Genomic DNA, 14,304 nt, shown 5'->3' with positions numbered 1-14,304 from the left:
TCCCTCTGCCCCCGAAGCTCTAGCAGTGCTATTTTATGTCCTCTTTTTGTAGACTTTGGAGGCTGATGCAAGGGAACTTACCAGTTATAGCTGATACCTGTTTCTTAAATCACTCTTAAATCTCCCTCCCCAAAAGACTGCCTTTCAGGGGAGAGTCAGGAGCAAGGGTGTAGCACATGGCCAAAGGCCAGGACCAGCTGCTAAGCAGAAGGCAGAGCTGAAGAGTTGGCACATTTCAGACAGGAGTTAAGCTGACAGAACTGAGATGAAGGAAGAGGAAAAAAGGTGACTGGAAGCCTGGACAGTCACTATATGACTGCTTCTGATTTCTGGCACTGCCTGGGTGAGCCCAGCTTTGGGGTGCTAGCTGTCAGGGATGACAGGACAGGAGGTGCAGGATTCCTAAGGTTGGAAGAGACCTCAAAGATCATCGAGTCCAACCTGTCCAACCTGGAAGGGGGAAGGAGAGATTGCAAGGGCAAGGAGGTTTGGTTTGGGGTGAGGAAGGGCCAGTCTGCTGAGGGTGGGGGTGGGCAGGCAGGCAGGGAGGAGGGCAGGCAGGCAGGGAGGAGGCCTGCAGGACTCAGTGCAGCAGGAACACAGCCTTTGCTGTGCAGTGTTCCTTGCCAGGCACCTCTGAAAAGCTGCCTATTTGGCATGGAGTTGCCACACTCTTCATTCTTTCCCTACCCATTCTGCTTTTTTTCCTCCTCTCCTAAACACTGCTGGAGCAGTTTCCATGGTGCTGTTGCATAGGGACACTTGGTAACATTTTATTTTGAAATGGACTGATGTCTTTAAAAAAAAAAAATTCTTCCTCCCACAAGAAGGGGCAGAATTGAGGGGTGGAAAGTTGAGGTTTGACCAAGTCTGTGTCTTCCTTGGAGAAGAGGAAAAATCTTCCCTTTCAGATCCAGTAGCAACCACCCCGGTTTTGTGAGGACTGAGCAGAACACAGCACAGGCTCTTCCATTTTAATTTGAGTCCGTTCTTGCTGCAGCAGGTTGGGATGTGTGCTGCTGACACCAGGGTGTCCCCACACCCTCACTCCTCAGCCTTTGGAACAGGCCTTGGTACAAATTTGGTGCTGTTATGTTGGAAAAAAAAGAAGAAGAAGGGAAACTGCTTAGAATCTCCCAGCAGCTACTAAATGTTTTTACAACTGTGTGGGTGGGATGAGTATGCTTCTGAAAAAGAAAATGCTTCTGGAAATAGGCTGCTGGGATATTTGTGTGGTTTGCTCATCCTGTGTTCAAAAACTTTAAAGCACCTTGTATTTAAAAACCATAACTTGCCAGCTGCTGGCTGCAGCTTACCTGAGGCTGTGCTGTGTTGGGTAATGAGTGAAGGGTTTGAGAGGGACAAGGGCAAACCCCACCTGAGTTTGAAAGTGGGAAAGCCTGCATTGTGCTGTCTGTGACACATGGAGGAGGATGGTCAGAGTCACAGCCACTTTGCAACGAGTCCTTTCATTTGGTGTGACTCAGTATTTGGAAGCTTGAAGAGCTGGGGGTCTGCAAGGTGTGGGTTTGGGGCACTGCATTCCTTTGAGAGCTGTTCCTGTGCCTGAAGCTGCAATGCCTCCCGACAAGGGAAGTCCTGCAGAAGACCTTGGGGCCTGCAGCTGCTCTTGCTTTAATGGTGCTGCAGTCTGTGCTAATAGGACATTGTTGCAGGAGGGTTTTCAAGTTGGAAAAGCTTGTTTGTGTACTGCAGAAATCGGGCCTGAATGTGCTGATGTTGCCTTTTCTTCTTTTTTTCTAGTCCTTGCAACAATAGCTTTTGCTTTCCTGCTGCTCCCGATGTGCCAGTACTTAACACGGCCTTGCTCACCTCAAAACAAGTAAGGACTTGAGAACCCCTTTGCTCCACCCCTTGTGTGTTGCAATTCTTTCTTTTAATGAGAATCCTTTACTGGAGTCTTGGGTTACCAGCATTAACCTCGGGGGCTCAGGGCTGGTGTTGGTGCCTGGGTTTTGTGCCAACACCAAGTGTCCAGGTTGTGAGCAGGAAGCACAAGGACTGCAAGTCATGCAGGTTGCTGGCCAGGACTGCATTTCCCAGCAGTGCTTCCTAATGGGGTGGGATTTATTTATTTTTGTTGTTGCTGATATTTCCCAGTCTGGGAGTTGTGCTGGATTTCAGTGTTTGTTAATGTTTGCCTCTGGATTTTGATGCTGGCTCTTTCAGAGGCCGGGGTTACACCTGGGAGAACTGCAGCTGATAATGACCTGTTTGGAAACTTATCATTTTCTTTAGTTTGTGGCTGGAGCTGCTGCTGCAGAAAGCGCTCTGAGAGGGGGCTAGGAGCTAGCAGAGGTGGTGACAGGCTGAAGAGAGGTGCCAGCACCCACAGCGTTTTTCCCACCTCTGTAGTTCAGGCTACATTCTTTGAATGAGGAAAGCTTTTATTTCCTTGCTGTTTTGGTGCCTATTTGTGGCAAAGGAACTTCCCTTCAGTTGTTCTTGGCACCTCTCATTGGCACTTGAGCCTTGTTCCAAGAGCATCCCTTTTCTGTTCTGGAAATGGAAACACCAAGTCTGCTGCCTAACGTTGGTGTGTTGTCCCTAGGATTTCCTTCGGCTGCTGCGGGCGTTTCACCGCTGCTGAGCTGCTCTCATTTTCTCTCTCTGTGATGCTTGTCCTCATCTGGGTCCTAACTGGCCACTGGCTCCTTATGGATGGTGAGTATGGGAATGAAGAGATTGTGTTCCTGGTTTGTGCCTGTTCTGACACATCCAGCCCCGGGGGAGGGTTGGTGACGTCCGCCGATCTTGCTGGGGTGAGATGCTGCGCGGCAGACTCCCTGAACGCCAGCGCTGTGGGCAACGTGTCAGGGTAGCGCCTGGGACACGTTTTTCAGGTTCGTGAAAGCTTCCAAGGAAGTGCCAGAAGACTGAGGAGAGATGTTCTCCACCTGTGTGGCACAGGGGGAATCGCCAGTGTTAGTTAGAGACGTTTGCAGCCAGTGGTTGTTATGAATCATAACTTGATCATAGCAGCCTCATTAATGTTTGCTGTGCATCTTGTTGTGTTTTTTTTGGTTCAGATGATCAAATAATTTGTTGCAAGACAGTTCACAGTAGCTGGTTGTCTTTGATCTCTTTGATGCTTGCCAGTTAGGATGGTGAGATGGGTGAAGCTGGCAGGCATCCAGCTGGCTTGAAGGTGTGATTTATTTATTTTTTTTCTGTGCTAGCTGAACTGAATTCTCACAGCTTAGTGTCCCAAAAAGCAGCTTTCCTCCTCTCTCCTCCCTTCCAAATCTCTTGTGCCTGCTCTGGTGCTTGTTTAATCACATGCTGAAGTGATTCAGCTCACTAGAATGGCAGTGTCCCGTGTTTCTGCCAGGCTGTTTGCTGCTGCACTGAGCTGAATTGGATCATTGTGCAGCCAGGTATGTGCCAAACTTAGCAAAAGGCACCTGGCAGCACAGTGGGATTTGAGAGGACAGAGCAAAGAGGGTAGCAAAGGCATGAAGAGGTAGCCAAGAGCAGGACCCCTCCTTCTCATAGTTTCATAGTTTCATTCAAGGTTGGAAGGGACCACAAGGATCATCTAGTTCCAACCCCCCTGCCATGGGCAGGGACACCCCACACTAGATCAGGCTGGACAGAGCCTCATCCAGCCTGGTCTTAAACAACCCCAGGGACGGGGCCTCGACCACCTCCCTGGACAACCCATTCCAGGGTCTCACCACTCTCATGGTGAAGAACCTCCTCCTCACATCTAGCCTGAATCTCCCCACCTCCAGCTTCATTCCATTCCCCCTAGTCCTATCACTACCTGAGATCCTGAGAAGTCCTTCCCCAGCCTTCCTGTAGGCCCCCTTCAGATACTGGAAGGCCACAATTAGGTCACCTGGGAGCCTTCTCTTCTCCAGACTGAACAGCCCCAACTCCTTCAGTCTGTCCTCATAGTCTGTTCTCAGCAGTGTCAAGGCAGCTAAATTAGCTTAGAACATCTCGTGAAGTGGCACCCTGAGGTTGTGATTGCTCGAGGAAAAAAGGCTGGGACAACATAACCTGCCCTTAAAATTGCTTGTTGCAACAGGAAGCATGCATGCCATCAGCTTTCCTGCACCTCCCAAATGGGATGGCAGCAGCAGGGAGGGCCCTGGACACCTCTGGTGGCTCCTTGCTTGTTTCCTGTGTCTGTTGGTGTCACCTTTCATTCGTGCTTTCTGCTGCATTGAAAAGTTCCACCTGTTGCTGCTTAAAGCACTCAGGTACTGCATGGAAAAAGGCAGGTGCAGTTTGGTTTGTGTTCAGCAGAGCAGCCCACCCCATGGGTGATCTTCATCTGCACAAAGCTCAATGGTGAGTGTCAGCTGTGGATTTTTGGCAACGTTTGGCAAGAGCTCTGCTCTGAGGTATTGGCAGAAGCATTGCCCTTAAAAAATTTGTGAGCTTCTCAGTCTGGAAGAGTAGGCTTGAGGTGATCCATCTACAGAGTCCTGGCCTGCTGCTCAGGGGAGTCTCAGGGGGTTGTTTCCTGTGCTGATGGTTTATGATTTACTAAATTTTCTTGCCAGTGTCTGGTTTTGCAGTATCTGATGTAGTTTGTCTTAAGGGAGTTTGCTCTGTACAGGTACAGTCTCCTGTCCTTTGTTCAGATCCAATTAAATCAGCATTTGTCTGTGACACTGAGCAGGGAACAGCCTTCACTGGCCTTTGTCATGGAAGGACTCTGCAGGTTTAGTCCTTGTTCTAAACCTCTGCAAGTGGGATCACATCATCTGTGCCTTTGCTTCTCTGTAACTGCATGCTTGAGACCCCACAGAGTGTTGTCTGGAGGGTGGCCTGGGAGTAGGTGCAGAGTGTTGCAAGTGGAGCTCTTGCTGGTCTGTAAGGCTGCACTGGGACCTGGCTGCTCCCTGCCGGCAAGGGAGGAGCTTGTTTGGCTGGGGGCAGAAAATGAAATGGATGTTGAGAAGGTGCTGGAGAGAGGAGTGGGGCAGTGCACCTCGGTTCCTGTGTGTGGTTTGTCGTTGTGCAGCTGACTGTGAGACCGTATTTCTGCTTCAGAGATGGGGAAAGACATCACAGGATCACAGATGTTAGGGGTTGGAAGGCACATCCAGAGATCATTGAGTCCAATGCCCCTGCCAGAGCAGGTTCAGTCTGTCCAGGCTAGAGGTGTGGCAGTGCTGCCAGAACAGTTCTCACTGCTCAGATGCTACAGTTCCCCTATCTGCATGGGAGCTGGTTGAGCTGGTTCTAAAGCCAGGGACATTTTACAGGGCAGGGTGAGCATATCCTGCCTCTGGGGTCTTGATCTGGGTCCTGAAATACTTATTTCTCAAGAGTGGATTGTTTGACAGAATCATCAGTGATGATTACTGTCCCTTCCAAGCCTGGTTAAAGCTTCTCTAAACATTGGGCATAGTGGGAGTGCTGTGGGTGTGCAGTGTCTGTGTAGCTCCAGAGTGAGGGGAACGGCCACAGGTACCCTGGGGACAGCTGCGGCAGTCAGGCAGAGGCTGTTTCATGGCACACATTCTGATTCCCTCTCTGTAAAAGACTCTTGGAGAGCTGTGCAGGAATGTGATTAGGTCAGAACTTCAGTACCTGTTTCTTCAGAAGGTCATCTGGTGGCCTGTGGGGAAGCTTGATCTTGCCAGCTTGCATAATGCTTTGTAAAGCAGACACCAGCACCTCGGTGGTTCCATCTGCTCCAGACGCAGCAGTGCAGTAAAGCTGCAAAGCAGGCTGATCACACATGCAGGAATATTCCTAATCCTTAGAATATCCTTATTCCACAAGGGCAGTGCTTGCAGGCACTGCAAAGTTAATTCTTTCTGTTGGCTGAAGGTTAACTCTTTCAGTTAGCTCCTTCTCATTCAGCTCTGTTAAGGCATTGTCCAGAGCTGTTTGGCCTCTCTCTCCTTCTCTTGTTCTTTCTCTTTTTATAAAGAGATGCTTTGGGGTATGCTTGAGTGGGGAGATGCCACCTGATACAGCTTGTCAGCACCAGCCCTGAGCTTGCAGATGGAGGACATTGTTTCTCATGTATTTCTGGACTTATTCACTGGAAAAGGACCTGGCTTGCATTTAGAGAAGCCTGTTGGTGCTGTGGCTGCAGTCTGCCCTGTGTTACTCACACCAGCCCTTGGGCATTCTTGCTTCCCTTCTGGTTTTGGGCTTTATTTTTTAATTTATCAATATTTCTTAAGGAGTTGCAAAACTATTAGCATGTGTGTTTCACTGTCATCTGGAGGGGTTTCTTTCCATCTCCTCCTCTCCCTGGTGTTTGCCTAGTTTGATGGAAGTGTCTCCTGTACGTGCCTGCGTTCGTTTCAGCCACGGGGAAATGGAGTGTGTGAGGAGCAGATAAAACTTCAGGCTGCTTAAAACATTTCCACTTCTAGCTCATTATAACATGGAAAACCTCTCCTAAATGAAGGCTTGCTTGAGCTATTATTAACACTGGCTTTAGAGAGACCTCTTTGATTTAAGACAGCCTGTTCCCTTCTGTTTGCTCTTCTACCAGAGGAGGTCTGCAAGTGAGTGCTACTCTGAATTACCAGGCACAGCTCTCTTTCCTGCTGCTTTGAAAAATTCTTGTGGTGGGTTGAAATTACCCCCCCAACAAATGTGGAGAACTCACCCCCAAAATAAAATTGCCAGACAGCTCAGAAGGTTTTGGAAGCAATTGGAGCTCTATTTACAAGCAAACTAAAATCTGGAGATACGGAATGCAGTGAATATGTACAAAATATACAGTATATATAGTTACTATTTATAAACAGCACAGAAACTCCTCAGAGCCCCTGGACACATGCAGGGGACCTGTTCACCTCTTCCCCCACTCCCTCCCTCTAGTAGTCAAAACACAGATACCCTGTCAAGGCCACAGGAGAGAGAAAGTTGCAGGCAGAAGCAGCAGAAGAAAAGAGAGACAGAGCTGTTTATGCCTCTGCTCTATATCCCATTAGCAAGCCAATGAATTCTATAGACCTTACCATTATTCTCCTTGGTTATTTAACTTTCAGTCTTTGCAGTCAGGACCTAGGCTGAAGTTCCCCATTCAAACTGTAACAATTCTCTACACCTGAACAGTTTTCTTACGTTTTATAGCTAGCTGCAGTTCTGCAGCATGATGTAGGGCTTGTTTTCTTCTGAGTAGTCCACTGCTCTGCTGTAACTGGCAACCCTGAGCCATGCTGTCGTACCACGTTTGTCAGCTCTCAGAGGACCCAGGTGGGCTTGGCAAAGCCACTGCTGGCATGCAGCTCCCGGGCACTGCCATAGCTGGCAGGTGTTGGTGGTGCTGTTTTACCCCTTGACTCTGTATGGAAATGTTGCCTCAGTGTCTGGGAGGAAGAGCTCCACATCACTCAGGTGAAACAGCTGCAGGGCAGTTTGGCAGCTGCATGATTCCAGCAGGAGAACCTGAAGGCTGGCCTGTAAACCCTGGCCTGGATAAGCTGCCGCACCTTGCACACTCACAGACATCCTGAGTGCATGGCCCCTGCAGTGGGAGTTGCTCAGGACAGGATTGTCAGGTGTGCTTTGTGTGCAGCTGTCTGCATCCTTTGGTGCAGCCTGGGCCCAGCAAGGCTCTGTTACCCCTGCAGATACACACTGCTGTCACAGGTGGAATGGCATTTACTTGCAAAGGTCTGTTGGGTTTTTAGTGTCTCCTTAGGGATTTACTTGTAACCAGATGAAATGTGGAATATGCTTGAGAGTCAGGTGAGTGTGGTAGTGAAGAGTGGGACTTACTGGGTTTGATGGAACATCTTAGTTTTCTGCCCTGACAAAATTCCCCTTGGAACAGAACTACTATGAGAGCTGCGGCATGGTCTGGAGCCTGGAGGCCTGGCTGAAAACTCACCCTTGTAGAGGGATTAGGACAAGACTGGCACCCACTTTTTTTCCCCTGTGGTGGGCAGGTTTTCACTCAGCTCTCTGTAGTGAGCAAATCCTTGTCTCCCTAAACAATGCTGCCTCAGAGCTGGTGTCTGGGCAGCCTGGCACAGCCTCGCCTGAGTGGAAGGTTGGAGTGAGCGGGGTTCTGTTGGAAGGTGTGGCGTAACCAGGCTGCCTCTGGACCGGGAGTCAGCAGTGGGGTTTGTGCTACACACTTACTAGAAACCCTCCTGATGCTTCTGTCAAAGCAGAGGTTTGTTTGGGGCACAAGGAGTTCAAAGCTGTTTTGCTGCTGCTGTTTCTAACCGGGTGGTCAGTGGGAGGTCGAGTCTCTAGTACACAGACATGAAAACATTTCTTCGTGGTGGGTGGAGGAAGCTGAGTGGAATGGGCAGCTGTGCCTGCAGAGGCATTTCTGCTTCCATGGCAGCGTGTTGACAGTTGGCTGCTGAATGTGTTTTGACTTTTCTTGACTCTGGTGAAAGGAATTTCACTCTCTGGAAACAGGAGCCAGTCATCTAGTGCATGCAGCGCTGCACAGGTGCAAAGAGAGGCTCTTTGGGGGGGAAGGGTGGTTTGAGGGAAAGGTTTTGACAAGCAGGTATTTGTTTTGTTTTGCTATTTTTAATGAACTAACCATGTGCTTGCATTTTGTAGCTCTGGCTATGGGCCTGTGTGTTGCAATGATAGCCTTTGTTCGGCTGCCCAGCCTGAAGGTTTCCTGCTTGCTGCTCTCTGGGTTACTAATTTATGATGTCTTTTGGGTAAGTGTTTTGTTTGGGTTTGCTAAAATTGTTTTTATCCTTTGGATTTGTAATTGGCCTTGGGCCATTTTGACATGAATTGATGAAGTCTGGCAAAGGCAGAGATGTTCTGAGATGTTAAGGTCTGCAGCAGGATACAGAGGTGTTTCCTCTCTAATTAGTTGACAGAAGCAGAAACATGGTCAGGCTATTTCAACTTTGGCATGTGATTTAAAAAAGGAACTCTGAACTCAAATCTGGAAAGCCTGGCTGAAGACCAGAACAAGCATTTACAAGTAAGCCCAAAGCTTTCTCCACGCCTGCACGGCACGTGGATGGCAGCTCCTGATCAGCAGTGAAATCTGCAGGACAGGAATGCAGCCCCATGCAGAGCCAGTAAGGCTGGCAGCCAATCTTCCTGCACTTCTGCTGGGAACCTGACAGAGCATCATTTGTAACACTGGCAGGATTTTGTTTTACCTTTGCATTACACCCAGCCCCGATCCAGGGAAGTGCTTGCTGACAGCTCTGGCAGCCGCTCTGTTCGGCGGTGTGATGAGCTGGAGTGCAGGAGCCTGTCTGGAGCCAGTATTGCATCATTCCCTTTACAACTCAGTTCCACAGCTTCTCTGCTTTCAAGCTTTCTCATACTGGCAGCATCCTGTTACCTGTAGACTAGGCTGGACAGATGCTGTAGAATAGAATAGAATAGAATAGAATAGAATAGAATAGAATAGAATAGAATAGAATAGACCAGACCAGGTTGGAAGAAACCTTCAAGATCATCGCGTCCAACCCATCAACCAATCCAACCCACCTAAACAACTAAACCATGCAACCAAACACCCCATCAAGTCTCCTCCTGAACACCTCCAATGATGGTGACTCCACCACCTCCACAGGCAGCCCATTCCAATGGGCAGTCACTCTCTCTGTGTAGAACTTCTTCCTAACATCCAGCCTAAACCTCCCCTGGCGCAGCCTGAGACTGTGTCCTCTTGTTCTGGTGCTGGCTGCCTGGGAGAAGAGACCAACATCCGCCTGTCTACAACCTCCCTTCAGGTAGTTGTAGAGAGCAATAAGGTCACCCCTGAGTCTCCTCTTCTCCAGGCTGAGCAACCCCAGCTCCCTCAGTCTTTCCTCACAGGGCTGTGTTCCAAACCCCTCACCAACTTCGTTGCCCTTCTCTGGACTCGTTCCAGCAAGTCAACCTCCTTCCTAAACTGAGGGGCCCAGAACTGGACACAGGACTCGAGGTGTGGCCTAACCAGTGCAGTGTACAGCGGCAGAATGACCTCCCTGCTCCTGCTGGCCACACTGTTCTTGATACAGGCCAGGATGCCATTGGCCCTCTTGGCTGCCTGGGCACACTACAGGCTCATGTTCAGCCTGCCATCAACCAGCATCCCCAGGTCCCTTTCTGCCTGGCTGCTCTCCAGCCACTCTGACCCCAGCCTGTAGCACTGCATGGGGTTGTTGTGGCCAATGTGCAGAACCTGGCACTTGGATGTGTTCAATCTCATGCCATTGGACTCTGCCCATCTGTCCAGCCTGTTGAGGTCCCTCTGCAGAGCCTCTCCACCCTCCAGCAGATCAACTCCTGCCCCCAGCTTGGTGTCGTCAGCAAATTTACTGAGGATGGACTCAATGCCCTCATCCAGATCATCAATAAAGATGTTAAAGAGCATGGGGCCCAGCACTGATCCTTGGGGCACACCACTAGTGACTGGCTGCCAGCTGGATGTGGCACCATTCACCACCACTCTCTGGGCTCGGCCCTCCAGCCAGTTCCTAACCCAGCTCAGAGTGCTGCTGTCCAAGCCAGGGGCTGACAGCTTGGCCAGGAGTTTGCTATGGGCGATGGTGTCAAAGGCCTTGCTGAGGTCCAGGTAGACTACATCCACAGCCTCCCCACATCCACCAGGCAGTCACCTGACCATAGAAGGAGATCAGGTTGGTCAGGCAGGACCTGCCCTTCCTAAATCCATGCTGGCTAGGCCTGATCCCTTGGCCATCCTCTAAGTGCTGTGTGATTGCACTCAAGATAACCTGATCCATAATCTTGCCTGGCGCTGAGGTCAGCCTGACAGGCCTATAATTCCCTGGCTCATCCAGCCTACCCTTCTTGTGGATGGGCATCACACTGGCCAGCTTCCAGTCCTCTGGGACCTCTCCAGTGAGCCAGGACTGGTGAAAAATTATGGAGAGCAGCTTGGCCAGCTCATCTGCCAGCTCTCTCACCACCCTAGGATGAATCCCATCCGGTCCCATGGACTTGTGGGGATTCAAGTGGCTGAGCAGGTCTCTAACTACTTCCTCCTGGATCACAAGGGAACTATATTGCTCCCTGACTCCATCTGCCAGCTCTGCAGGCCAGCTGTCTGGAAGACGTTCTGTCCTGCTAGTAAAAATTGAGGCAAAGAAGGTGTTAAGTACCTCTGCCTTTTCCTCATCCTTTGATACAACGTTCCCCTCAGTGTCCACCAAGGAGTGGAGGTTGTCCTTGCCCTTCCTCTTGCCTTTAATGTATTTATAGAAGGACTTTTTGTTGTCCTTCACAGCAGAGGCCAGTTTAAGCTCCAAATGTGCTTTTGCCTCCCTAATTTTCTTCCTACATGACCTAGCAACATCCTTAAACATTCCATGGGTTGCCTCCCCTTTCTTCCAAAGATGACACACCCTCTTTTTTTCCCTTAGTTCTGTTAGAAGTTCATTGCCCATCCAGGCTGGCCGTCTGCCCTGGCGGCTCATCTTCCGGCACATTGGCACAGCCTTCAAGAGTTCCTCCTTGAAGCAGGTCCAGCTCTCCTGGACCCCTTTATTTTTAAGGGCTTTATCCCAAGGAACCCTCTGAGTTAGTTCCTTGGGTAACCTGAAGTCTGCCCTCTGGAAGTCCTTTGTCAAAGGATCTCAAGATACTGGTCTTATCATGAGCCTAGGCTGTTTCCCAGTTACTATTGCTAGGTGTAAAAATCTCTGGGTTGCTGGGAAACGTTTTCACAGGCTCACAGGATGTTAGGGGTTGGAAGGGATCTCCAAAGAGCCATCAAGTCCACCCCCCCTGCCAGAGCAGGACCGTAGAATCTAGCATAGGTCCCACAGGAACACATCCAGATGGGTCTTGAAAGTCTCCAGAGCAGGAGACTTGTGTCATCAGAGCAAAAGCACAGGCAGCTCTGAGAGTTCAGTTTGGAATTCCAGTCTCTGATGGCTGGATGATTTCCTTGCTCCCTAGGTGTTTTTCTCTGCCTACATCTTCAACAGCAACGTCATGGTGAAAGTGGCCACTCAGCCAGCTGATAACCCCCTGGATGTTCTATCCCGGAAGCTTCACCTGGGACCAAATGTGGGCAGAGACGTTCCCCGCCTGTCACTGCCGGGCAAGCTTGTCTTCCCCAGGTAAGACTGCAGCTCCCTCCCTCTGCTCTGCAGCAGCACTAATGCTACTGGAAATTAGCAACTCAGTTCCCTGCTAGTCACTCCCTCTTCACCATCAAAAGGTCTAGAAGGAGTAGTGAGGCTTGGGCACTGTGTGGGCTGACTCAGAGCGCACAGAGATGACCCCAGTTTGGTTAAAAGGTGGCCTGTTAGAACTGGATCTTCAACACCTGTGGGAGTTCTGCTGCTGTTGGAAGGCTTAAGACCCAATGCTAAAAAGCAAAAGCCCTGAGGTTTATTATCACAGCAGAACTGATTACTGCACAGTGCAAGTGACTGGTAAGGGAGTTGGAAACTGGCCTAGGCAAGGGCAGCTTACAGGGGAAGCGCTGTGCTGGGAGCAGATGTTCCAGGTCCCTCTGGTCTGGGGCTTCTTCCTTGTCTCTGTTTTTAACCAGGGTGTGCACAGGCCTGACTGGGCAGCAAGCTTCAGCACCTCAGCAGATGTGCAGTAGGTTATTTTGAGGTGTTTAGTGTGGCTTCTTTAGATGTTGGGGTGCTGAAATCACAGAGCTTAGGAGCTGACTGTCTGCAGTGACAAAACCAAAATGGTTCATTTTGTCAACTTTACAATATCAAGTGATTTGGCTTTGTTTGCATGAAGAGTACGCTGGAGTTCAGGTAATGGGCAGCTTTAGTTCATCACCTACCTCACAGCTGGCTCTTTCCTGGAAACCTAGAGGGATTTTAGTTTCCTACCTGTTTTGTCTGAAGGAGGCCAAAGATGTGAGAAGTCCATAAATAGACTTCTTGTATTGGAGGTGATCTTTGCACAGGGCGGGAAGGTGCAGTCGGTGTCTGTCAGACCTAACTGAACACTTTGGTCAGCTAAATGGTGCCTCCCCTCAACACTCAGAGATGGCTGAAATGCTGTGTTGGTGGATCTGTGTCACTGGGTGAGTTAAGAGCAAAGGCAGCTCAAAGGCTGCTGGCAGCAATAAACCAGTTTGCAATGACATGGCATCACAGTGAGGCTCTAAAACCAAGCTGGGCTGGTGGTGAAATCACACAGGAAAAGCTCTTCAGGAGCCAGCATTTCGCTTCCGCCCCATAAAATTGCGTGGGTAGGAAGAAGGGAATGTGCAAGATGAAGCTGAAAACCAAAGCAGAGGGGCCTAGAGCTTGTCACCTTGTGTCTGAGCCTGAAACCAAGGGCAGCTGCTCTCCAGTTCCACAGGCAGCCACTTCTCCATGCTGGGCATCGGGGACATTGTGATGCCAGGCCTCCTGCTCTGCTTCGTGCTGCGCTACGACAACTACAAGAAACAGGCCAGCGGCGACTCCTGCGGCGCCCCGGGGCCGGCCAACATCTCTGGACGGATGCAGAAGGTCTCCTACTTCCACTGCACACTCATTGGGTATTTTGTAGGTGAGTGATCAGTGTGCTTTGGGGAGCTGCTTAGTGAGCAGAGCAGGGCTAGGAGATGATGGAAGCAAGGGTAAAGAAGTGTTGAGTGAACCCTTGGCTGTGGTCTTCTAAGTCCTCTCCTCCTTGGGTTTCGTTGGCGTGCTCTGGGGAGGAAGCCCCTTCTACAGCCCTCTGAGATTTCTGGGGTGGTGTATTTTGTTTAGAAAACTGAAGAGATTATCAGTGTGGGGGTGTTTTAGCAATTGTTTATACTTTGCTTTAATAACAAAGGTAGCACACAGGTGGTGTATTACAGTACCTCACAGTACATTAGAGGTTGGAAGGGACCTCAAGAGATCGAGTCCAAACCCCCTGTCAAAGCAGAGTAGCTCATACCTGGCTGATGGTAGGTGGCTTATCCTGTGCAAGAGTACCTCAAGGTGACTCATCCAGACAATCAATTCCTGCACTTTTGTGTTCCACTGTTAATGCTCATGACCCTGGGACGTCTTAGTGCATGCAGAAAATGGTAAATGGTCACACCTGGAATGCTGTTCATGGTTTGCTGTAGCCATCCCTCTCCTCCCTAACATAAACCACATTTTTCCCAAAGGTCAGGCCACATATGTGCATATCCTGACCCCCTGCAGTCCTTCCAAGGATGAAGAGGAAAGATGATTTCCTACCCATATCCTTCCTCCTCCCTTTGACATTCCCTTCCAGCTAGTATCCAGGAAAATCATTCCTGGTGTGTGCAGCCCTTCCTCTCAGCCCATCTTTCTCAGGCTGGGGGCCCCAGAATGATAGTCTCAAGAAGTACCAGCACTGGAGTAGCTCTTCAGTGTGATGCATCCAGCTTCTTCCCCTTGTCTCTTCTCGTGTTTTGTGTCAGTTATTATT

General features: G+C 49.9%; 1 protein-coding gene across 2 annotated transcripts in view; it reads left to right on the top strand.

Annotated features, from left to right (window-relative positions):
* Positions 1–14,304, top strand: part of SPPL3 (signal peptide peptidase like 3) — a 63,996-nt gene that overhangs the window by 48,086 nt on the left and 1,606 nt on the right. For both annotated transcript variants that reach the window (XM_068157176.1, XM_068157175.1), the window contains exons 5-9: positions 1,765–1,843; positions 2,573–2,685; positions 8,533–8,639; positions 11,854–12,017; positions 13,226–13,425. In XM_068157176.1, the coding sequence (XP_068013277.1) occupies positions 1,765–1,843; positions 2,573–2,685; positions 8,533–8,639; positions 11,854–12,017; positions 13,226–13,425 (663 nt within the window). The remainder of the gene's footprint in view (positions 1–1,764; positions 1,844–2,572; positions 2,686–8,532; positions 8,640–11,853; positions 12,018–13,225; positions 13,426–14,304) is intronic.

Source organism: Melanerpes formicivorus, unplaced genomic scaffold, assembly GCF_026170545.1.
Source record: "Melanerpes formicivorus ecotype bairdi unplaced genomic scaffold, bMelFor1.0.p_v2 SCAF_36, whole genome shotgun sequence".
Taxonomy (NCBI): Eukaryota; Metazoa; Chordata; class Aves; order Piciformes; family Picidae; genus Melanerpes; species Melanerpes formicivorus.
This window is presented reverse-complemented; position numbering and strand designations above follow the sequence as displayed.